The sequence below is a fragment of the Neolamprologus multifasciatus genome, chromosome 22, assembly GCF_963576455.1.
Source record: "Neolamprologus multifasciatus chromosome 22, fNeoMul1.2, whole genome shotgun sequence".
NCBI classification, from domain to species: Eukaryota; Metazoa; Chordata; class Actinopteri; order Cichliformes; family Cichlidae; genus Neolamprologus; species Neolamprologus multifasciatus.
The window spans coordinates 13,030,941-13,056,500 of record NC_140459.1 but is presented as its reverse complement, the minus strand read 5'-3'; the positions used below and the strand labels follow the sequence as shown (position 1 = coordinate 13,056,500).

Sequence of the window (25,560 nt, the reverse complement as noted above, 5' to 3'; positions counted from 1 at the left end):
AATTCATGAGAGCTTAATATTCTTCTGTGGTTTTAATGGGTTTCACTTGCAGGGGAATATCTGCAGTGTAATCTGTTTTCACTGTTCACTGTTCATTGCGGTTCTGTTTTAAAACTTTCGGGGAAAAAATCTGCAAAAAAATTAAGGTTTAAAGAAATCAAAGCAATATTTACGTGTCTGATCTTGCTGAAGGAGGGAATTTTGCCCGTTCTCAAAATTCACATTTCCTGATCTGTCAGTGAAATCTACTGACCATCCTTAACCTCCGTTGAGTTTACGCATGGTCCTCTAAAAATTTTTTTAAAAAAAGATAGAAAATTCGTTGCAACTTGGGGAAAAAAATTAAAAAGAGATGGCACAACACTTCTGAGAGCCTGAATGTGTGAATCCACAGACACGTCTGCATGAGCGTAGTGGCTTAGTGCCGATTATAGTTGCACCAAATGTTGAATAGGACTTTCAAAAAACACATTCACGAGAAGCTGTGAGAAATTCACTCACACCAGCAAATGCAAAAGCTGACCACAGCCAACTACAGGAGCAGAGCAGAAAAAGCCACATAGCAACTGTAGCTGAAGAAGAGGAAGGGGGATGCAGAACACCCAAACACAGAGAGACAAAAATAAAGATATATGGCTCTCATCACAGTTTATAAAAATTTGTGCAAATTTAAAGGAAGGGAGCGTTTGCAGGGAAGTGTTTTTATGAATGTTGGTAATAATGACATAACTGAGTAGAACAGTCTGACATATTTCTCCTTTACTTTTCTTTTCTCTTTTTTTTTTGTGGAAAAACTAAAAAGCGTCAGCAAACTCAACAAATCTTGCACACAAGCAGAAAAGCAAAATCTGATGCAATCCCGAGTCAAAGTTGCTCGTGACACTCACAACAAGCAGAGAAAGGCAGCGCGAGACCCCGACAAACCCCTTTCACATGTAATGATTACTCCCCTTCATTAAAACTGCTAGTAACCCTGTTAGGCTGGAATAGACTCACTACGGGTAATCGTGAAAACACTTTTAATCAACGCACAGCAACAGTAGAGACCTTGCTAGAATGCATTCACTCCAAATAAAGCAGGCTCTTTATAAACAGGCGCAGCAAAACAGCTAAGACCCTGATAAGACTCCTCACACTCTCCATGGCGAAACCTGCCTGTGAATGTCTCCTGACAGCTCCTTAGCCCTTGTTAGAGAGAATCACTTCCTAATGATTCAACCCAGCTTGGAAACATCAACAGCCACAAAGTAACACTTGGGCATGCAGTTTTACATGAAGTAACATGCAGCCGATGCAGCTGACTGGGTTCGCCCATGTGCGGTTGTGTCCACGAAAACTTTTCGATGAGGTTCGAAACAAAAACTTGAAGCGAACAAAGAGTCACTAAATTCTGATAATAGGTCGGCCGTGAGATATATTTTAGAAGGTCGAAACAGAATCGCGCGACGAGTAACACACTTATGAACACACTCGCTGCTGTGTTCATAATCGTCTAAAAGTTTTGTTTAATCTGCGGATTTTTTTTCTCTGAAAGATTAAATATGTATTTTCCTACTACATATAAATATATAAAATTACATTAATCTAAAAATGTGTCATTTGAAAGCATTTTTAGGATATATTCTTAACATTTTTTTTTTTTTTTTTCACAGTCATCAGCCAGACTGAACGTTTGACTTTTCTCCTAGTTGGCTCTTGTGTGAGACCTTTACACACGTTAAACAATAAAAATAATTGGCCTGCATTTCTTTTACAGTTCACACCAACGAGGAGAAGAAAAAAAAAAAGAAAGAAAGAAAAACACCTCTATGCACACTGCGGCTGACACAAATGTATGCATGTGCTTGCTCATAAGCACCCACACAAACACACGCGCGCACACACGCACAGACGCGCACACACAAACAGGGCAGTTGACACATGGTATATCAGCAGGCGCAGTTCTTTTGTCCTCTTGTTAGTTTTAGCCACACCAATACTCTTGGAACACATCATGCTTTTGTCCTGAATACGTAGGACGCCAGTATAGAGAAGAAATCAAAATAAAGCTTTTAGGCTACCGTTTAAAAATCAGAAATCACGTTTATTATTCTCCATCTCATCCCACTTTTTAAAAATTCAGTGATTCCGATTTGATTTTTTTCCCCTCCCAAATCTCCTTGTTGTATTTTCCATTGATCGCTAAACAGCGATGACAAAAATCAATGTATGACTAAGATTTTTCAAGGTCCCTTTCTGTGACTCAGAGGCGTTTATTTTTTTCACGCCGCAGCGGCTGTATTTTGGTGATTATTTGTCGTGTGGTTTTTCATCTGTGCCTGAACTGTCAATTATGCCAGCAGTGGGTGGGGTTTGAGTCATGGATAATATGATTTTGACAGGTATGATTCACTGGCAAGGAGCAGGCATCCATGTGCACAAGCAAACACATAAACACGATGATTAAAGTTTACACATAAACATTAGGACGTAAAATAATGTCCGTAGGTCGTGGAGAGAATCAATTCTTTGCCCCCTCTTTAATAAAAGAATATATCACTATATAGGCCCAAAAAAGACAAACTTTCTCTCCTTACATGTACTTTTTTCTGTTCAGGTATGCTACCCACCCTTCCTTGTGCAAATTCATCTCATCCAACACAATCTTATCCCACAGATGCTGTCACTCCTTCATCCTAGGTGTGAAAAATACGGCAGGCTAAGGTGCTACTCTGTAATCAGGCTGGACTGTTGTGCAGCGTACAGTGAGGCGTGCTGATAACCGCCACAGCTTCACAAGGCTGCGGTGTGACCCCATGGCCACGGGGGCCTCAGATGCCTCTTCGTTTTTCAGATGGTTCTGCACTGTGGCAGAAAGGCCCAACAAATCGCGGTGGAAAAAAACAAAAAAGCACATGAAACACAGACATACACGCATGGAGAGCAACAAGGTCTAAACTCTCCGCCTGGCCTAGATGATGTTCGCAACAGGATTACACAAACGCTGGGATCCTGCACGGCATCGAAAATAGTGAAAAGACAGATGTGACATCGGCTCTATTTTCACTTGCATCTTTTGGCAGCGAGGACAGATTATGAAATGCAGTCTTCATCCAATGCTCTGCTCGTGAACAGCAGATTCCACGGCTTTTTCTGTCTGCCTTCCCCACATGCTCTTAACAGTGCGCTTAACACCTACAATTATATATTTATATATATATATATATATATATATATATTTTTTTTTTTTTTTTTAAGAAAAAGAAAACAGGACTGGACCAAATTACTTACATCTTGCGTCAGTCTGAAAAAAAGCTTAACATCTTGACACTAGCTTTTAGTGTGGGCTGCATCTTCACAGGAGTGTGGCATGCTATGGCAACAGATAAGAGTAGCTTCATCATACCTCAGGATCCTTCTTTTGAGTCAGTGCTCCTTGCTGGGAGAGGATGCCGAGCAGCTTTTGGGTTCAGCACTGAAATGACAAACAGTTTGAGTGATGGATGGAGCCGTGTACTCTAGCTGTAGAGTCCGAGCACAGACAAAAACATCCATGAAGCTTCGGGATAAAAGCTTTAGAAAGCAACCAAGAGTTTCATCATTTAGCAGTCAAAGCAAATGCACATGATAAAAACGGTAAATATAGCCAGTAATTTACAGAAAATTTTAAATCGGTAATTTTTTAAAAGTATTGAACAGTTTACTTTAGGAAATAGGCTGTTACTCACAGTTTTGATCCAAAGTCTCAAAGTGCCCCCTAGTGGGTCTTTCCTGTTTCTGCTCTCAAGGAGCTCTGGAGAACATCTGACCCCATAATAAGGTCTCTGTAGTTCACTGTGCTAATTAAGAGGGCACTTTCAACATGGGATCACAGGATAACACTCAGTGCCTAACACAGTTTGAGTGCATTAGCTGCTCTCTGTACCACAACAAACTGCTAAGTGTCTGCGAGGGTAAACTGATATCACAACACCAATTCACTGCACTGATTGTAAGAAACACATAACTCCAGTCTCAGCACCACGCTATGCTCGGAAACACGCACATTTACACTGAAATTACGCTAAAAACGAAGGCCTCAAAAGGCTACTCGATGCTCAATTTGCATGCCACCCTGCTGCAGCCAGAGCGATACTTGCATTTCAACACTGAAATGCAAAATCAAAGCCCAAATAGCAAATGCTTAATTCTTTTCAGTCTCCCGTGCTGTAATTCAAGCGGCATGGAGCACAAAGAAAAAGCTGGACAGCTTGCATACAGCAGCCTGCAAAGCGCTGCTGACTGATAATACACTCTGTCTCTCCATCTCCTCATAACTCCTTCCCACAACACAACCTGGCACCTTGTCCCACTGGCTGGCCCTGAAGGAAAACAATTACCAGAGAGGCGGAACAACAATACCCAGAAAACATCTGCTTGTGCCGGCTGGGGCCATCGACATGCCTGACTGTGTGTCCCTGCTGGCTTAGGCAGGGGACACATGCCTGGCTGAATATGGCTGATGGGCCCGATTGTACGAGGCCCCAGTCTCCTGCTCCTTGTGGCGCCTAACCCTCCGCCTGTTTGCCCGCCGATCCACCTGCCTTTCTGACTGCCTGTCTGCCTTCTCTGGCAGCGGCAGCTCTGTCAGAACAGACGAGGGTCCGCCTGTTAGAGCAGTTGTTCGTTTGGGTAAAATCCCTCCTGCTTGGATGAAACAGAGAAACAGTATGGCAGGACGAAAGGAAGGCAATGAAGATAGCACAATGGACCCATATTATGCATATCTCACGTTTTTGTCCCATCTTTAGGGCAAACAGTGAATCTGTCTAAAATACTACACACTGTATATTGCTTACATATAATAGCACCTACTGGTTTATTATAGTTGCCTCCACCACACAGATAGGCTTACACTCTTTAACACTGGCACACAGATGATAGCATATCAGACACTTATTAGTTTGCTTGTGATTTGGTTACCTTCTTCTTCTTCTTTTTAACCTTTCATAATTCAAACAGCAATGCATTAAGCGTGCATCCTCTTTGACATGCTCTTCTCAGAGTTTATTGATTTTATATCGCCACCTTGTGGCCATCATTGAGGCTTTATAATTATTTCTCCACAGTAATTCTCAGGAAATGTACGTCGAAATTCGTAACACAAAGTTCAAAAATACAAGATAGAAAAATAAATATATTATATAAAATTTATTATGGCTTATTTTTTCAATTTTATAGATTCAGTAGATTTATCAATCATTGTTTTGATTGGATTAAAGACGGCGTGTGTCAAAAACTGAAGAGTAATATTTTTAAAATAATAAAGAAATAATCAATGAAAAAAAGGATGACTGTTTAACAGCTTGTATGTAAGAATTTAAATGAGATTCATTTGTGTTAGGTTACAGATTACTTGTAAAACATACCATAACCATATCGTTTCTTTTACTCCCACACACTTACCCTATTCAGCCAAAACCAAGATCAGACTACTGTCACCGTGACGGTGATTATTATCATTTTAAAGTATCACAGCTTTGCAGTGCACACGTTACATAATAAATCTATTTCGACCTGCACTGCCTGCTTAGGTGTTACTGGCCCGGCTTCACTTCACCCCCAGCCGTGTAGGTCGGCCCCTCCCACTGTAACAGAGCTTTTGCTGCTTTTATAAACTGTAGGAAATTTCTACTTAGAAGGCCTAAAGAAGGAAAAAGGATCAGTTGTTAGTAGAACTAGCAGTTACAATTGGCAGCTCTGTTATACTCTCATTTCGTGCAGAGTAGTATGTCTGCTTTCTTTTTGCCATTTGTGTGAAAAAAGTGCAACATAGAGGACACTCGCTACGATTTCAAATGACTACATTTCTTATAAGTAATAACAAAAAAATAACTTTAACGTTTTAATCTTTTTTGCTACTTTTCAGTATGAAAAGCGGCTTGCTTTATAGCAACTTTTCTACGACAACGATGTCAAACGTCAGCTCTCTCGGATATTTCGAGGTGTACCTGAAGGCAGCATTTTTGACACGGGCTCGGTGTAACCGGGAGGTGGGTTTGTTTGATGACAGCTTGCGGGGACACGCCCGCCGTGACAGCAGCAGCAGCTGAAGCGGCTTGTGTGGCTTTGACATCGTGCACAGCCTCCTGGGCTCGAGCTGAGCGTCTCAAAGCCTCGCGGCCAGCTTTTGACGGAATAACTTCTCATACAACTAAATGAAGCGGTTGCCTGTTGTTGTGCCCCAGACTGCTGTGGCTTTCCGCGTCAGAGCAACAACAGAGATGTAAAGCAATTTGCACTACCGCATCTTCCTCTTGATATGCTTCTGACATAACGAGGAGCCAAGAAGTGACAGAGGTATTTCGGCATTCTTTTGGAACTTGTTTGTGTTGGTGTGCCGCTGCCGTTACGCTGTTGAAGCCATTGTAATATCACAGGCACAGCGCTAGGAGCGACAACCCCCTCGGGAGGATGTTTGTGTCGCTTGAAGTCGGGACGACGTTAGAAAATGTTTGAGTTGCTCTGGTGTGCATTAAGTGAAACGTCCACTGTTAGCTGCAGCTTCATTTTTAGCTGTGAGCGTGAACGGAAGACCTAGCAGGCGAGTTCACATTAGCAGCTGAAGAAGGAGAACTTTGAACACTGAATGTTGCACTGACCTCGGGCCTCACCTGCTAGGTGCCAAACATAGAGAGACCTGCAAGAGGTGTATTCTTTGACACGCCACACGCTAAGATAATCTTTGCAGAGTTAGTCACTTCTAGTCCCATTTAGTGCTTTTGTAACCTTTTTGCATTATAAAAATTAAATGTTAATACTCGAGGAACATCTAAGTCACAAGGGTTCATTAACGGGGACCAACAGGTGAAGTTCACCTGTCTGTGTCTGTGCCAGTTTTCACTGGGCTGCAGTGTTAAAATGCTGTGAAAGGTCCTTCAGGACATGTATTTATGAGGCAGCTCATCTCAGTTGCGAGAACAACCAACTGACCTCATAACTTATTAATGGCCCCCAGAATGCAAAATGAAGCAACTCAGATGCTAAACATCGACCCGATGCTGATTTCAGATCTGTCCTTCAAACGAGGTCACTTGTCTTTACTTTGTTTGTCTTCTGCTTTATTGTTCGGGGACCTGGAAAAACAAGTCCTCACTACTGAGATGCTTCCTTGCATGCACCACACTGTTAAATTACTTTTTTTGTTCTAGATCATAAGGTTACAATTTAAAACATGTTGTTTGATCAGAATTTTTTTTAAAACATCTGTTATTTATCCGGGTTATTTTTTTAAGTGCTCTCAGTGTGACAAACACATACAGATGAGGAGAGAATTATTAGTCCCCAAAATTAAAGTTTTTCTCAAAATCTTCCCAAATGCTTTTTAACAGAGTAAGGGATTTTCAACATCCTATTTCTAAAAATATTAGTTCACTTTAGATTTCCACACAATAACAGCATGATTTCTGGCTAAAAAAACCACCCCAAATGACCAGGGTTATTAGCCCACTGAAAACTGAGCTTTTTTTGAGCTGTGCAATTATGTGCTTTAACGTTGGCCAAAGCTTGTAAAATAAAATGAAAACTGAGGTCTATCTTCCAATTTACACACAGTATAAATACTTCAGCAAAGGTTTGAGCTCACACCTGAGAAAGCGTCATGACAACAACAAAATAAATCAGTTAACTCGAGAAAAAGAGTTGTTGATGCTCACAAAGGATGAGATGGATATGCAAAGTTATGACACTGTTTCCAAGTGTCATCAACTGGAGTGAGAAGTATCATTAAGAAACTCAAAGAGAGCCACGGTGTACAGAACAAGCCCATCAGAGGTATGAAGAGAAAGATTTCAAAGACCCTTAAAAGAAAACTAGTGTTTAATGATGTTTTTAGACTCCAGAACAACTGCCAAGATGTAAGTGAGTGACTTAACCAAGTCTGGAATTGTAGTCTGAATGAAGAAAATCACTTGAAATCTGCACAAGAGTGGACTGCAAGGGTGCAAATCAAGATAAACTCTGCCTTTGCAGAAGAGACATTTTTAAGACAAACTAAAGAAAGAGAAACATGGAATACACTGGGAGCACATTCTTCCAGTGTATAAAGGAGCTCTTTAGCCACAAAGACACTTTAGTTTGGAGAAAGATGGGAGAGGTGTAAAACCCAAAGAATATTGTCCCCAGTTCCCACGGTGAAACACGGCGGTGGGAGTATTATGCTGTGAGATGCTCCAGTGCGTCTGGAACTGGGAAATTCATCAGTGTGGGAGGAATCATGAAGAACGAAGGACGTGAAGATTCTGAAAGAAAACCTCAAGCAGCCAGCACCAAAACACAATAGCAACACAATACATACGTCAGCCCTGGTAAAGAACTACTTCCATAAGAGCAAAGTGAATGCCATTGACTGGCCTGCACTATCTTGAATCCCATTAAGAATCTGTAGGGTGAACTGAAGAGGGAAGTTGATGCCAGAAGACCACAAATTTGGAGGAGCATGTGAAATTCACCAAAAAAGAATAGGCTCAGATCAGGAGACGTGTGTGAGACTTACCTAAAACTACAACAAATGACTGTGCGCTGTTTTCCAGCAGATAGGATACACAATTGACTATTAGCGTTGGGTGGGCTAATCATTTTGACTCTGGTAGTTTCAGGGTTTCATGGATTAAAGTGATCCATTACATTCAGAATAAAACTTTTATGCTTTGTTTAACAGCACTTGGGTAATTCCCTTTATAAAAATTACATTTTCACATGGGGACTAATAATATTGTCCAAAGTCAGAGGTTAGGTTAGGATACAGTGCAGTGCCATGGGAAGGATAGCAAATCATTTTGTGCTGTGATATAATCATTATTATTAAGTTTTAATTATTTCATTTGTAGCTGAGAGAATGGCAACCAGAGCCTGATGGGAATTTCCTTGACAGACCTTTTACTTGTTAACTATGACTGAGTGTCCTCAAATTTCCCAGTTAGTCATGCATGATACCCAAATCCTAAAGGCTAACTTACCTAAACAGACTCCAGCTTTAATGCCATTTAATATTAGTGATTACACCCGTGCCTTTATTGATGTGAAATGTCTAAATGTCTCCCTTGTTTATGACCATTTTAAAGATGGGATTATATCTACCCCACAGTTGTGTTCCAGTGATATGACTTATAATGCAGAAAAGCTCGAACGACTTTTATAATAAATACTGGAAATCGATAGTGATGTCAGACTGAGATATGTCTCAGAATGCAAACACTGGTGCAGAGATTTTGTGAAAACAACCATAAATTGTAAGTCAGCCCAAGTGTTTCATTTATCCACTCTTTCCATCATTATTTTCTGCAATCTCGTGCTACCATTACAAGGCACTGCAGGGGAAGATGGAGGTCCAAAGTGGTGTTCAGCAGCCTGAGCCCTGCCCTCTGGGCTCTCCTCGGTCAGGGGCCGATCAGCAGAATGAAGTGGATGACAGACAGATGGATGCCGGTGGCAGGCCTTCCACTGACAACCACAGTAAGGATGCACAGCCAGCAACGCAGAAAGACGACAAAAAAGTGAGTTACAGGCTCCCACTGCTGCACATCTGCAGGCGCTGGGTCTGGGTGTGTCTGTACATGTGTATGTGTGTGTTGAGTGATGAGATCCTGCCTGTCTGTTGAACTATGTGGGAAATATCCTGTACTTTGAGTGTGTTTTATTTTCCAGTGCTTAAAAGCCAAGTTGCATTTTTTGCAAATACATTTTTTTTATGTTGTGGGGCGTTAGGAAGAGCACAATGGATATTGGCAGCTAGCAATATTAGCCTATCCTAGCTATTTGCTGATATATTGGTATCAGCAAATAATTTTAATTTCTTGCCCTATAAAATTTAAATTTAGAGGAGTAAAGAAGAGACAGGCGAAACACCCTTCAGCCATGTTGCGAGTGTTGTACATTGTATTGTTTGCCCACCAGAGGGCGCTCTGCAGCTTACCTGTTTGCAACGCACGTGATTGGAACGCCACAAACACAATAGAGCGTTAGGCAGGCCATGAATGAATGATCATAACTTGTTGCAACATTATAACACGTTTATTTATAACCTACATTGTCATATTATATAAGTAATGGCTTCTTATAACAGCTTATAAGAAACGTTTGGGAAACTTGCTTGTTTTGTGTGCCTGAAAGAATGAATATCGGCCAATATCTTATTTTTAAATCCCCTATTAATAGTATTGGTCTTAAAAACCCTATATCGGACCATCTCAAGTGTTAAGCGTTGTCAGTCCTCAATCATGAGCTTCGACACTTCTCCAGTTCTGCAAGGACATGTTTGCAAAGCATTGTTGCTTCAAAACTATAGTTACTTTTGCTCTCATGCCTCAGTTGTTTTAAAGGGTCCAGTCAACGCAAAAATATCAAGCACCGCTGTGGTATGGACCTGTGGAACTGCCTATTACTTATCAAAACCCAAGTGGATTGTGCAGTTCCCTCATGCGAGCGCTCATTCTCAAACATATCAACCCTCTGCCATTTTGGAGCCCTCTGCACGTCCAAGAGTGACAGTAAAATCCTCACTGGCTGTGCTCCATCTCAACGATGTCAATCATGCTTCTCTGGCAGGAGCCAGAACCTCTTTCCGTCAATCAGCCCGAGAGGCTCTGCACGCCTCAGAGCAGAGAAGAGATAGAGGCAGAATAACCACAACAGATATCAAAAACATTCACTAGATGACTGGACTGACTGCTACTGGCAGCTCTGAATGGGTTGCTTGTCATGGCTTGCTGTATCAATTTTGAGTTCTTTGAGCAGAGTTTGAGCGTACAGTAATCGACATCACGCTTTAGGGTTTCCAACTTAGTGAGGTGAAAGGGCCTCTGAAGCATTAAACTAACATCAAAAGCTCATAATCATATAATGCAGGTATTTTAGGTTGAGTTTCAGCTTGTTGTTACTGTAGCATTTAACTCTACTTAATATTACGTATTAACCTGAAGGAAGTCTTTGCACTTATGTCTAAAATGTCTGCAGTTTAATGAGTTAGGGGATTTTTCTGCAGCTGTGATCAAATAAAGCAACTATTACTTCAGTACTTTTACTTTCACATTTAATGCTAGCGACCTCATTCTTGATGATCTACATATTTGATTTGCCGAATATGCCCTTCCTGATGCATCCATCTGGTTTGTGACTGACACTAGGACTACACTGGCTTGTGGACCTTTGTCTCATGCCAGGAAAGAGTACTACAAATGTGATATTTGCTTTGAGAGTGAAGGAGTTGCTGTGAGTCTTTGTGGACTAAGAGAAAGCATATAATAAAGTGATGATAAGAACTGTACTGCACGAGGAGTCAGGAGTGGCAGAGAAGTATGTAAGGGCAAGACAGTGGTGAGGTGTGCAGTAGGATTGACAGATGGGTTCAAGGTGGGGGTGGGATTACATCAGGGATCAGCTGTGAGCCCTTTCTTGTTTGCACCGGTGATGGACAGGTTGACAGATGAGATCAGGCAGGAGCCTCCATGGACCATGATGCTCATAGACGACATCGTGATCTGTAGTGAGAGTGGGGAGGAGGTGGAAGAGAGGAGGAGGTATACTCTGGAGAGAAGAGGAATGAAAGTCAGTGGATACTTGTGTGGGAATGAGAGGGAGGGCAGTGGAACAGCTCAATTTATAAGGCAAGGCTGACATGGTTTGGACATGTGGAGAGGAGAGGACGGATGGTGAATGTATTGGACAAAGGATGTTGAACATGGACCTGTGGAATAATGGAACTGTAACAAAAACACCCTTTGCTCATGGAGCTAGTTGCTTTGTTGCAGTTACTGCAGTCTGTGACAAATTCTTGTATAAGTTGTAATCGTGCAATAGTACTGTAGGATAACATACTTTGTGACCATGCAAACTTAGATTATGTTCGCTATCTGAATTCTTTCAGGTAGTTCACTGAAGTCTCTTATTACAGTCCTTTGACATACACATGAATACACACCCTCTATAAGACTGGATAGAAGATCTCCTGCCTTTGAGGTATTCAGCACAATAAGACCATCAGAATTTCCACACATACACTGGTCTACCACCTGCAGTTGGTGTGAAGATTTTATTTTTCAAACCTCAACTTATGCCTTTTAAATCCAACATTGACTCGTCCGTGTCTGGTTTTATTGTCTACTGATAAATCAAAACCTTTGTACAAATATCTTACATTAATGGCTGTAATGATAAATGTTGCCACCTTGGAAGGCTGAGTGCAGTCTGTTAATGTTGAACAGGGGCATTTGTCAGTGTTTAGCTGTTTGTGCTGCACTGTGAAGCAATGGGGCATGAAGGCTTACATTTCAGAGAGCAGAGGTTTTCTAACAAGCTCACAGTGGCAACATTAAACATTAGTTTTTAATTTTACTGTGGGCGTTACCACATAAGCAGACAACAAACCACAACATGCAACAAGACCACCGTCGCTGTCATTTAACCTTTTTCTAATTGAAGCAAGCAGAAGTGGGCATTTTTTTTGTCCTTTTTAATTTTTCCCCCCATTCTCTGTTGTTAATTAGCAGAGTAGATAATTCTAATAAGTGGTGCACTTTCACAGAAACATCGCCTGGGGACCGCGGGTCCCAGCGACACTGGCCTGACCAACTGTTTGGCAAGCAGGCCACTGCGGCCGTGGATTCATCGATTCCTCTGGAGTGTTAATTCATCAAGGTGTCATCAGTGGAAATGGACCACTGCTCTGTCCTTGTTAAAGGGTGCTCGCCTCTCGCCTGCCCCGTTGTTTATTAGTGATACATCATACAGAATGAGGTGACACAGTTTGGCCTGTGGGCGCAGGCTTAGAGCTGCGGTGGCATATAAGGTCATCATGAGTTCAGTCAGCTGTTGCATAAAGGTTAAGGAAGTCAGGTGGCGAAAGTATATTTTCCCGTTTGAATCCCCAGACTGACCCTGTATTCCCAGGAATAAGAAAGTAAAGGTTTAACATTTGTTTCAACCTGATGAAAAACCCTTTAGTGGGCAATTAATCCCAAGTTGCTAACTGTAGGCTGTTCCTTTTGAGCAGGCTATTTTTCAAAAAGAGCATTTAAAATGTCTCACCAAATTTTTTTTCAGCTTGGTTGTTTTCTATTAACACCATGGTGTCAATTGACCAACCATAAACTGAGTTATAGGTTTAATCATATATAATTAGTATCCTGGATTTAACATTTGACCCCACTTGATTCACCGTTGATAATCAGTATCAGTGGATCAGAGACACCAGGATTCACTATTTTAATCTTGCCTCTGTACTATTATTACATGAATATTTTAGGGTGTTTGTTCATAACTAAACATTTCAGACTAAAAGGTAACTAACATAGCTTGCTACTCCTGCAGACAGCCCTTTGTTTGGCCCTTTGTTTGGACATTTGTGCACAGAAGAGACTCCAGCTGTTGTAAGATGTCTTTCTGCTAAAGGTCAGCTTATGACCAGACAGTCAAAAGTCACAGCATCTGATCCACCCTCGGCAGTGTGCCCAGATGTGTATGGAGTAACTGATTAATGTAGGCAGTGTTCAGACCACAAATGGCTCTCTGAAATGGCCTGTCAGGAGGAACGAAAAATTAAAAACGCCCATGAAGAGCCTCTGACAAGAGAGAAAGAAAAGTCTCAGCTCAGCACCCAAGCATTTTGTAGAAGAAACACAAGTGTTGATTTATAATGTGCTGAATCTGATCGTGCACTTAACCCTAACGTGGTCCCGCACGGATATTTGCTGTGCCCTTACCCCCACGTTGATCCGTGACACTATCTCAAGTGCAGTCCGTGACCTCTAAACGACCCTGAGGGATTCTTTCAGTTGCATCCCTCACCATGATGAATCGCCTTGTGCGTATTATCCTCCAATTAGCTCTGTTGAAATCTCAAAGCGTCGGCCCACCACTGCTGATGAGCACCAGTGCTGATTTGAAATATTGCACTAATTGGTGTCATAACAGCCTACTGACCTTTAGCTCATTAACTGCACTGGAAGCAAAAATAAGTCGGCAGTGCAAAGCCTATGGCTGCTTGTAGGAGTTAGCTTGCTGAGCATGCAGTTTTTATAATTGTTCTCTACAGTTTTCTAAAGGGGCTGTCTACGTGAGTGTGTTAATGCCTGTACCTGTGTGCACTCTATTTTTTACGGACAGTTTATTTTATCTCTCATGAATGTAAAACCAACTGATCTATTCCTCCCTCGATGTGGTAATTTGTGTTTTCTTTCCATTAGAAATGAGTCACTGGGGAGTGAGCTTTTATGCGTGGAGTGGAACAGTCGTACCCGTGATTATTGCTGTTATATTTGATTACACAAATGACAAACATTCAGGAACAGAGGAAGCAAATTATGTTAAATTGCTTCGACTGAATTTGCGTGCTCTTTCAAATGAACGATCCGAAAATTAAAATCTGTGCAAATGTTACTGGGTCCAGATTTGAATGAATTTCATGTTTGCTAAACTGTAAAATCAACCTGAGCGAGCTCAAGTCAGGTAAGTGGAACTTTCTTGACTTTGTGATGACTTGTCCAGATGCTGTTGGTGCACTTGCTTAATTACTTCTTGCTCATCGTGATTAGTAAGATAACTGTAAAAAAACAGATGGCATCTCACCTTGCTAGGCAATGTGGCTTCAGCTGCAGTGCGAAAGCTTGGGATGTCTTCTGTTTATATATATTATTACCTGTGGTGCCTCTTAAATATTGAAGAGTATATTTAAAACAGCTTTATAAAATCATTTATTCGATTAACATTCAAGTTCAGCACGATCCAGCGAAAGGTGATATAATAGCTAATGTATCAAAATGCAAAAAATATGTGAGGAAAGTAAAGTGAAAGTTTTTGTCTTCATCAGCTTTTGCTGGATTGAACTGAGTGCAGTGAGTTGAGCCAAATATGGACCGACATCCTGAGCACCACCTCCGCAACCCCCCTTCGTCCTCCACTCTACAGATTACCTTGGCGGTAGCTAGCGGGGCCCAGATAATTACCTTGTGTTATTTCTCCTCCCACACTTTGCTTTTGAACTTGTAGCTGCCTGGCTGCCTCAGCTCTAATAGCATCCCGGCATGCCATCGATCCCGCACCCTTCCTCCGGATATGGAGGGGTAGTGGAGGTGGGCTGATGGTTGTGGAGGGAGGAGGGCTAGTCTGTCCCAAACCTCTGCAGGTTTCCTAAAGCGCAGGTTAATCAAAATGCCAACGTGCCTTATCATAGAAACAGCACAATGTGCAAATAGCTGTAATATGCACATTAAACAGCACATTACAATGTGCTCTTTGCAAGTGGATAAATTGAGAACTGGCACCTTGTCAAATACTAAACATTCACACATACAAATGGCTTCCAGTTTTTTTTTTCCCCCCATGCAGCAAATTAAACCTGCTATAACTAAATGGCTTCCTGTGTGAAGACTGCAGTTATGGCAGTTCAAAGACCTCATAATAGTGACCTTTAAAAAGTCTTTACTGCTTTTCTTTCTTTCTTGCTGGTTTTTTTTTTTATTTTGAGAAAATTAAAATCTGCTCAGCTGTGTCAGGAAAGTAAAATAAATTGGAAGAGTGGTAGCTATAATAGTTTTAGATATGGTGTGATGTTTTAATCCTTTGACAGCGCAAATATTCACTGCCACGCGCCAGAGCATTTCAAGGAAAGTGTCTTTAGAGACAGTCATTTTGCAGAGAGGTGAGTATGATGGCAGAGCATCTCAAGCAGATGTGGTAATCTCATTACTGTAATGCATCCCTAAGTATTATAGGAAGCTGTTTTTTTTTTTAAAGCTAATTTGATATATAAGTGTATTCAGAAAGCATTTTGTTTGTTATTCTTTGGAGAAAGAATAACATAAAAATAATGTCCAGATTGAATAATGAAATATTTGGTAATCCTGCTGTGTTCTGTTTCACGAGCAGACCTGTATCAAGATAGACAGGTTGACTTGTCAAACAAAGCTGTAACTAATAGCATCAGTAATAGCTCTATTTAATTTTGGTTTACTGTCAGGTCTTTGGGAAGGTGCCTGCTGGCTTACTGTCATATTGGCACGGGTAGATGAAGCTTTTTTTTTTTTTTATTGTTGCTTCTCCTCACACTTGTGAGTGTGTGTATCTCTTTTCCAAAGATGTGAATATATAGAATATGCAGCTTCCAATTTTAATGGAAGGGCTTTCTAAAATAAATTATTAGACAGTAGAAATAGGTGTGAATAACTTGATGCTGGCTGAATTTTGTGTTTATGCAGTTCAGTGTCACACTTGAATAGAACATAAGGGTGCACAATTAATTGAATTTTAATCTCGATCACGATTTTGACTTCCCAAAATTAAATTAAGATGATCGAGTGATATTAAAAGTGTGTCTTCCACCAGTAAGAACGCAAAGAAAAAGCAAATCAAGTTCTTTGTAAATCAGCACCTGACCATGTGCCTAGAGTACATGTGCCAATCAAAGCTGTTCTCTGCAACATACAGTTTAAAGTTTTCCTGACTAGTCTGGATGGCAAAATTCAAATGTTCGGCACAGCAGGGGGAAGGGGAAGCTCATCCCTTGAAGTGGGCTGTTTGAAAGTAGCTCAGATTTAAGGCAAGTGATGTTAACCAACAACAAATCATATGCTGAGAGTTGTGTAGAATTGTCTCTGCACCCCAACGCAACACAGCTGAGTTATTCAACTGCCTGGAAACACACCACAAAGTGCAGTATGACGAGTGCATATGGCCAAGAAAAACAGTGCAAAGATCTCTAATGTGGACACGTCAAATGTTCAAAGTTATCTCGGACATCACATCAGCTCACAAAGACAAGTGAACTCACCAGTGCATCACATTCAGTTAGATCAAACACACATGTCCACTAAACACTGCAAGTAATGAAGGCTTCTGTAAAATGGCCAGCATAGTGGACACAAGTTGCATCGTCCCCCCCCAAGCAATTATTTTGCTTCGGTGGCAATAATTGCACTGTATGCAAAACATTGCAGGGGAAATGTAGAGGGATTACACAGCTGTGGAGTACTTTTGAATTTTGTTTACATCCATCATGCAGGTACAGTGAAAACTGTATAATTTAGTTCTAGAAGATGGACTCTGCAAAGTTTTAATTAACAGGAATGTAGGACAATGCAGGTAAAAGCTGTCCTCTGATGATTTCATTTGGTGTTGATTTTTAGTACAATTTTTGGAGTTCTATGCATATTTCTTATTTTCCTTCTAAGAGATGCACAGAATTTAGGTGAATAAGAAGCACATATTTTACTTTTAATTCTACATGGGTCAAATGGCGGCACATGGCAGTGTTATATTACATGACACACCAATCAAATATTTTTTTGTTCATAATTGTTCAGCCCTAAGAGAGCACTGATATTTAGATTTTTACTTTTATGACCAATAAAAATGTAGCTACTGAAAATGGCTTACATTTGATCATCACATATGAATTTTCTAACTCTCGTTGCTCATTTCTGGCTCTTTAAGTCCAGGCCATCTCTCCTGCATCAGAGACTTTAGTACTGGAAATCACAAAAAGAGAAAAGGTGTAACTTAGTGATATGTTCAAAACCAGAATTTAACCTCTGCAATTTATTCATCAGTACAAATCTAATGACGCACTCCTGCAACACTGCTTAAATTTCCAGCGTCAGTTTAGCATGGTACAGTATTCATATGAGCACCCAGTATAGAAAAACTGCATCACAGAGCTCTGCACGGGGAACCATTGTGCTAAAGCTGAATGATTCTAAATAAGGCAGAAAGAGATGTCACTTGAAAGAGGAAGTTAAAAGAGTCTAATCAAAAAATAAAAACTATCTATCATCTGGTTTGATACACTTTTTTGATTCAGGCCCCCACAATGAAAATTAAACTCTGTGTCTCTGTCAGGTGCGTTGAAGTAAATATATCTTCTATGGAGTGCCTAGAGCATAAGGTAATTGGGTTACCTCCTGGTTTGGTGACCAAGGTCATACTTTAGCCCATGAGCTCATGTATTAGGGACGGATGATCATTAGTGGAGAGTTGGAACGGCATTGCCATTTGGTTTTTGAACTGTTTGCTCTATTTATAATGACTGTATGGATGCTTGTTAACATCAGCTGACTAGGAATTGATGTATCTGAAGAAAATAGTGATACACATTTAAATGCAAATGGAATCTCTGCATGAATAGTAATAGATTTGCTTAGATAGCGCTTTTCAGGAAACTTTATAGGATGCTGTAATAACCCCTGTAACACTATACTTTAAACGGTAGGAAAAGCTTATCAGTGTGACTGGTATGCAGTCTAATGTGTTTTATGACGGCCCCTGGCTATTTGTAGACGTTATTTGTGTTCCTGCTTGCTATTTTAGTCTATTGGCTCTTCTAATCTGTCATACAAAAGTACAGAGGCTGATCAAGCATGTCAAATGCGTATCATGCATTCATGTATCAAGATGCAACCTTTCTTAGCAGCTCTATTTATCTCTTATTGGTGTGTTTTGCTACTTTATTCAAAGCATATACTCTCAGTATAAACATAGACAACGCATGGACCTTCATGTGTTCACAGTGACAATCACACACACAGTGACACACTACCAGCAGATCACAGGCAACTTATTAGCTGCTGTCACAACACATTTGTCCCTCATCTGTTTGTGGGAGCTGTCGTGAGCAAAAGGTTGCTCTTTGCTGCAACGTGGCAAAGTGAGGTCCTCACTGTGTTTTGCATTCTCTCCTAATGGAAAGCGATGGCATGGGCCATGGCCCCCTCTCTCTGTGGCCCTGTGCAAACCAGGGTGATTTCTGCCTGAAAATAGCCCCGCTGTCAGCTCGCCTTAGTTGCCGGGGCAGTTAAAAGAGTCAGTTAAGGGGATCAGTGCTCGCTGGAGTGTGTAGCTCAGTGGCCATGACACATGGCTTTGTTGGGATCACTAGCTGCTCCTAATCCTCTTGACACAGATGACCAAAGTGTCACCAGTCATGACTCCAATTTTGCCTGTCTTTAACTTCGTAACCGGTTGACCTTATACCTGTACACTTGCTAACAGCATGAACAGCTGTACTATCATATTATATATTTTTTCTAAGAACTTTTTAAACCACGAAATGCCTTAATAAAAACCCCGCTGCTGTTATAGATTTAGTTCATAATGAAATATTTGTTGGACGTGCAGCTTGAGTTACAGGCCGGCAATTTGGCATGCTAGCATAAGCACGAGAATGCCCCATTTAGAAGGCCATCTGGAAAATCCTTTGCTGTGATTAAAAAAACAAACAAACTGCCTCTTGCATTTTTTTTATGAATTGTAGACCCCATGGATGTTTGCTGTGTGTCTGCCACACTTTAGCTGTGTAGAAGTATGCATGCTGTTAGTGGTTTGTGTCTGACTCAGTGTCAAGGCTGGAAACTGTTCACTCTGTGTTTGTGATGACTTGGCAGCAAAAGAAAGGTCAAGGAAGACTTGTGCAGAATTGCCAAATGTGCGAGATTAGCAGTAGTCAGTTCTGGCTTCCATAGGGTGAAATTCTCTGGAGTTTTTCTGTGTTGCTAGAAAATGTGTTTAGTATTGTCAAATGTGGCTATAAGCCAAAAAAACAAAACAAAACAGAGCATAGAGTAGGGTTTGGCGATCACTGCTTCAAGAATTAAAATAGGAATATTAGTTGATAGTATGTAGTTTGTTTTGTTGTTGTTTTATATCACAGAATAATCCTTTTGCAATATCAAGATAGAAGCTTCTGATGTGCAAATCACTTGCAGAAACCATCTTAAAGACGGAAAGAAAAAGATCAGTGTTTGCAAATTTAGTCTTAGATGATTTGATTTTTCTTTAAATGAAAAGCTAGTTACAGAGTATTCGCTCAGAATAAAAGAATAATGATATAAACCAGATGTTCGTATTAGATATATTAGTTAAACACTCTGTTTTCCATGTTTGTGCGAAAGTGTTTTGTTTTCTGTGTGTGAATTTCTGTTGCAAGGTAAAATCTAATTAAAAGTGTCTTAGAAAGGTGTTGGACTACCATTTGCTGCCAGAACAGCTTCATTGTGTATTGGCTATCTGTCCAAAACCTTGCATAGGTCTTTAACTGATTTGAAATCTGCTGACTACAAAGTCAATAGCACATGATTCAGATTATTGTGATATATTTAGTACCTAGCAGGGCTGGTCTTGGATTGAATCCGCCAGCTGGTTGGCATCTGCCTGTTCTCCCTGTGCTTGCATGGGTCCTCTCTGGGTACTCGAGCTTCCTCCCACAGTCCAAAGACATCTGCAGGGTTAAGTTGAATAGCAATTCTAAGTTTGCTGCAGGTGTGAATGTGAGTGGTTGTAAACGACCCCCGTTTACTGATAAACTCATACACTAGAAAAGGTGGGGGATGCTATCCCAGAAATGGCTGCTCCCATCACTTTAGAATTATTTCATTATAGAATCAAGGTGCACATTAACAACAACCTTGTATTGATTTAGCAACCCTTTACTCTGGGAGGACAAGTGGGCACAAACTATGTCAGCAAAATGCAGCTTGCTATAGGGAGTTCAGTATGTGCAGGTAATTAATATGTGTCCTGACATTTTCTAATACAAAAGATATGCGTAGGGATAACATAACGGACAAAACCTTTCCAAACAGTTGAACAGTGTAGGAAGAAATCAAGACTACTTATCTCTTTTTCATGTTACTTATGCAAACTGCTTGTGCTTTATATCTGTTTACTTGGTGCCTGGTTTTCCAGCTGAAAACTGGTCCAAGTAAGTGTAGAAATTTTCAGATTTAGAACTTAAACACAGCTGTGGATAAAATGTTAGTTATTTTTCAGAACACTGGGAATCATTTTGTAGTGTGTATATATTTCATTCATATTTATTTTTCTTAAAATTAGTGTCTACATGAATTTAATGCTGCAAAGAACAACAAAACTCTTTTACTGTCAAACCTTTCCCATGTGTGAATGTGTATTCTTGTCACTGTTAGCTTGAAATGTCCGTACATAGACTAGTGGCTTTTCAGACCACCTTCAGGATGAGAGCGTTCACATGGGAAGATGACCTCAGCGCTGTTAAGTCCAGTCAAACAGATGCTACTCTGTTTGGTAGTGACACACATGCTAAAATATTTCCATTAGGACAATCTGTTTCTACTCAGAAATGTGTTTTGATTAATTATTATTATGGAGCACTTACATCAGTGTTTTCCAGTGTTTAGATGAGACTTGGCTTGCAGTCTTCATAACACCCTTCTCGAACATTGTAGTGAATACATATAATCCCAACCAAATGGAAAACAGAAAAAGAAATTAAAACATATAAAACTTTTTTTTTCCAATTTCTGTTCTGTAATATCTGCTGTGTGCTGGAAAATTCCATATCTATGCTCTTTTACACATTAACAGAATTAACAGGAAGTAATGATAAGAAACAGGTAACTGTGCTTTTGCTTGGTGGTCTTGGTGCAACATTAGCTTTACTGACAACAGCCAGAGCCCAAATAAATGTATATAAATAAAAGAGACACATCAAAACAGCATTGACAATGTTTCTTCCTCTTAGGTGTGATATGAGAGATTTAAAACCACTGGATGTTGTACTAAAGTATAAACATCTCCAACCCAGACAGAAATGAACATCTGCCACATGTCTGACCACCCATAACACTTCACTGAAAGGAAAAAACAACTGTGCAGTTGCTATCATTTGCTCACCTTAGCCTTGGGGTATACAACGGCTGGATGAGATATGCTTCTGTAGGTTAACTGACATCGAGTCCACAATCATGATGAAACCATATTTTTCTGTTTTGCTGCGCTCCTCTGCTCGCTGTGTCTGTTCAAACATGCACACAGGGTGATTGAGAAAACTGAGGAAAGCAGTAAAGCATGAACATGTACTTAGACAAGTGCACATACTGTATGTTTAAAAGACTAAGGAAGCTATTAAATCACACATTGGATCTTAATGAATGAAAAGACCTGACTACACTAACATGCACACAAAGTTATCAAAACATAATATAGAGAAGCTCAGGTTACAGCACACACAGTTTGACGTCACAAATAGTTGTTGACTTTTATATTAAAGCTAGAGGGTGAATTATGCTTCAGAAGTTGTTCTTTTTTTATTTGTTGAAAATGGTTTTACGTCTACAGTCAATAAATCAACTGTTCTGATAATAAAAATAAAATGTTGTCTTCTGACCAAATGCAAAGATTGGATGGCGAACCAGCCTGCATGCCTGTCTGAATGTACACTGATTGCATATCAGATGGAAAGCTTCCAAAATACTAGATATAGACACAGATAGTGTTAGCGAGCTAGTTGCCCGTGAATGGCAAACAAAAGCGTTTAACTATTTAACTATCTAATATATTGAACTATATATTAGATGTATAGTTCAGCCGATAACAGCTTTTGTTGTTTAAAACCTTATGGAGCAAAAAAGCAAGTGCACAAAGGAAAACTGATCACACATGTAAGATGGCCATGGTTATACTATTTTATTTTATATAAACTATATTACTATGATGTTGCAGGTGGTCTGATGTTAACTTGTCCTCAGTGCTAAGGCCAATGGCATGCATAGTTGTATTGGGGATTAGCAGAAAGAGTAATTTGTGCATTGCCAGGTAGTGTTTCTGAGTACATTGCAATGCTGATTATATTGCACTAGGATAATGTGGTATGTAATTATTCTTATAGACACATAAGCACACAAAGAGCAGTTGTTCACACTTCACATTTTTGACTGTCGTCACTTCTGGTTATAGCTGGGTGCTTCTTAATGCTAATTTTAATCGACAATATTTTAAAACCAATGGAAATCTTGGAAGTCTTTTTCTCTCACAGCATGAACACTCATAAACCGTCAGATAGCACATGGAGTCGTTTTGCTCTTTCCACACGCCAGACAGAGGCTAGAGGCTTTGCATCAAATGTAGACCATGAAAAGGATGGCCTATCATGTTGCACAACTGAAAACATATATTTACTATACACAATTATTAGTGTGCGTTATTGTGGTCGATGCAGCCTATTTGATGAGCTTCTAATCATTTGCCGAGTTTCTTTCAAATTGCATGACAATATAAAACTTGCTTGGAGTTTGTAGGTTTAAGAGCTAGTGTTGATTTTATTGAGTGCTATATTTGTTTTTACATATGTGTAAGCTTATCTAATCGTTGAAGAGATAATTGTAAAATGAATAAATGGAAGTGATGAAGTTTCATGTCTATTGATCGGGTTTTAAAAGACCGTCTCAACATGATTTTCTTGATCTGTCAAAACCTGGAAAGTGCAAATTCATTCATTTCTTTCAGAAGAGTGACTTTAGAGAGAGGCCCATAATGTTTAGATGTCAGTTGTTTGCTAAATCAAGGAGACACCTGAAAATATTCCTTAAGGACACATTACAGATGATATTTTTGATGAGTGACCTCAGGATCATGTTTGAAGACAGATAAGAAAAACTACACTTAATAAATTTAAATACTCATGGTTTATGTGGTAGCTACTGTTAAGAGCACAAGTAGCCAGTTAGTGAGTGGGCAAATTCTCGATGACTCCATTTGAAGCAAAAAAATGTATAATGGATATATGAATAGATGGATCCCGACCCCCACTACATTACTTTACTCTAATACTAGGGCTTAATGGTGCAGAAGCTTCATTGCCTAATAACAGTATCATCGTCTACCTAATATACTCAACACAACTAGGAAAAGCATCAGTTAGGGACCGAATTTGGATTTTTAGCATGGTGGGCAGTGGCTTTTCAACATTTAAGAGGGAGTATTGTAACTTGTTGACTATTGTTATTAACCGTCATCTTAATAAATGATTTTTTTTTTTTGCTCTGTTCATAATTTGACATGATTCGACATCATTATTTTCTATTTCTGCTTTGCTTAATGTTTCTTTTGAAAATCAAATTTTTTGAGGTCCCAGGGGTCCCTGGCCTCTTGGACATTCATATCAGTTAAATGAAGGTTAAAAAACCCAGCTATACCTATGAAAGATATCCCATAGATTCTTTTTCTTTTTAAAAGTCACATGTGAAAATCATTTTATGAATTCATCCGTTTATCTGCATTTATCCGCATTTATCCATATCCTGGTGAGGCTTTTTAATGTAAAGCAAATGGTTTTGATATTAAATAAATGTTGCTTTCACAGCAGGGAGCCTATGTTCTGATCCCACAGAAGCTCAAACAACTGTATCCAGGCAAAGCGAGGCACATCTGCTGAGGCTTAAAAAAGTGCTGACTTGATGAACATTGTGAGGGGTGGAGGGTGTGGGTGATTGTGTGGTTAGCTGTATACCTCAAAGGGGCACTGTTAGGGCACCCCACCAGCTCTTTGATAAAAAAGAGCCAACACCTCCATAATGATCCTTGAGGTCTACAGACGCACATATATATATATTCACATCTCATTAGACTGTTTGACTGGCCTTCTTATTTGCAGTTTTCAGACCGCACCTGCCCACTCATTAACACTACTGATAGAGACATAACACAAGTCATTACTAGAGTGGATAATGGTAAAATACCGTACTGGCTTTTAACTGATTGGCGAAATAAAACGACATCCCCGTTAATGCATCATGCTGAGCCGTGCTACAGTTATGTCATAAAGATATTACTGTTTTAAAAGCTGTTAGAAAAGCTTGGCTTGTGTGTAAGCACAAAGGTCAGCGGACTGTGCCCTGTGATGGTATGTAAATGAAATGGTAATAGAGGGTTTCATCACCATTACTAATTACTGAATGACAGTTTACTCACTAGTGTGTAACTGTGTCTGTGTGTGTGTGCATGCGTGTGTGTGTGATAGGCCTAATTAGGTAAACTCCCATTACACTTAAAAGTGCATTACTGCTGCTCTTTTGTAAAGGCTATAATTAGAGCGCTGCGGAGAGTGAACAGTAATTAAGTTATTTCAAGTATTATTAGGCAGCTTGTTATACGAGCCAATTGTATTGAAAACGACGGAATACATATCTGACTCTGTGCCACAGCTCTGTTAACTTTATAGATATTAAACCAAACAGCTATTACACAGTGTATAATTTGAGCGTACGCTATATACATCTTGTCCTCTTCTGAAGGGATTTCTGTTTGTGAAAATTGAGATATTATAAGAGACAAACTCAGCCTGCGGAGAAAAAAAAAGACAAATGACAGCACAAATGCCAATTGATATGCTCATGCATTTCTTGTCTAAGGCTCTCAGCCTGACTTGGCATTTTTGTGCATGTGTCATCCGATGCCTGCAGTAGCAGCAGCATGAGCCGCAGATCCTCTACCTAATCCAGATTGCCTTCTAATCCCAATCACACTCTCCTCTTCCAGCCATTGACTCCATTATTTCTCAGCAGTTTTATGCAGTCTGTCTCTTTAAAATTCTTATGATCTCAAATCATTAGAATTATCGGAAAGGCCCCGGACACCCATAAATGATCGACTTCCCTCATTTTGCCTGATTATACTTTCATTCTGGCATTCTCGATTCATATCCCTCAGTCTCTTATTAGTCTCGCTGCACATATTATATCTTAAAATGTCATCAGTATTTATAATACTATTTAATCAGACAAACATTTAAGTGCTATACAC

At 40.0% G+C, this 25,560-nt stretch overlaps 1 protein-coding gene and 1 long non-coding RNA gene across 7 annotated transcripts in view; one reads left to right on the top strand and one right to left on the bottom strand.

The window, feature by feature from the left end:
- LOC146493076 (uncharacterized) overlaps positions 1–25,560 on the bottom strand; it is a 423,488-nt gene that overhangs the window by 66,522 nt on the left and 331,406 nt on the right. The window lies entirely within an intron of this gene.
- The window catches only part of LOC146493077 (RNA-binding motif, single-stranded-interacting protein 3-like), a 307,462-nt gene continuing 287,918 nt past the window's right edge, over positions 6,017–25,560 (top strand). For 4 of the 6 annotated variants that reach the window (XM_085148672.1, XM_085148676.1, XM_085148674.1 and 1 more), the window contains exons 1-2: positions 6,017–6,318; positions 9,324–9,512. In XM_085148672.1, coding sequence (XP_085004798.1) covers positions 9,339–9,512 — 174 coding nt within the window. In that variant the 5' untranslated portion in view covers positions 6,017–6,318; positions 9,324–9,338. The remainder of the gene's footprint in view (positions 6,319–9,323; positions 9,513–25,560) is intronic. The other 2 variants (XM_085148673.1, XM_085148671.1) reach the window with 1 other exon arrangement.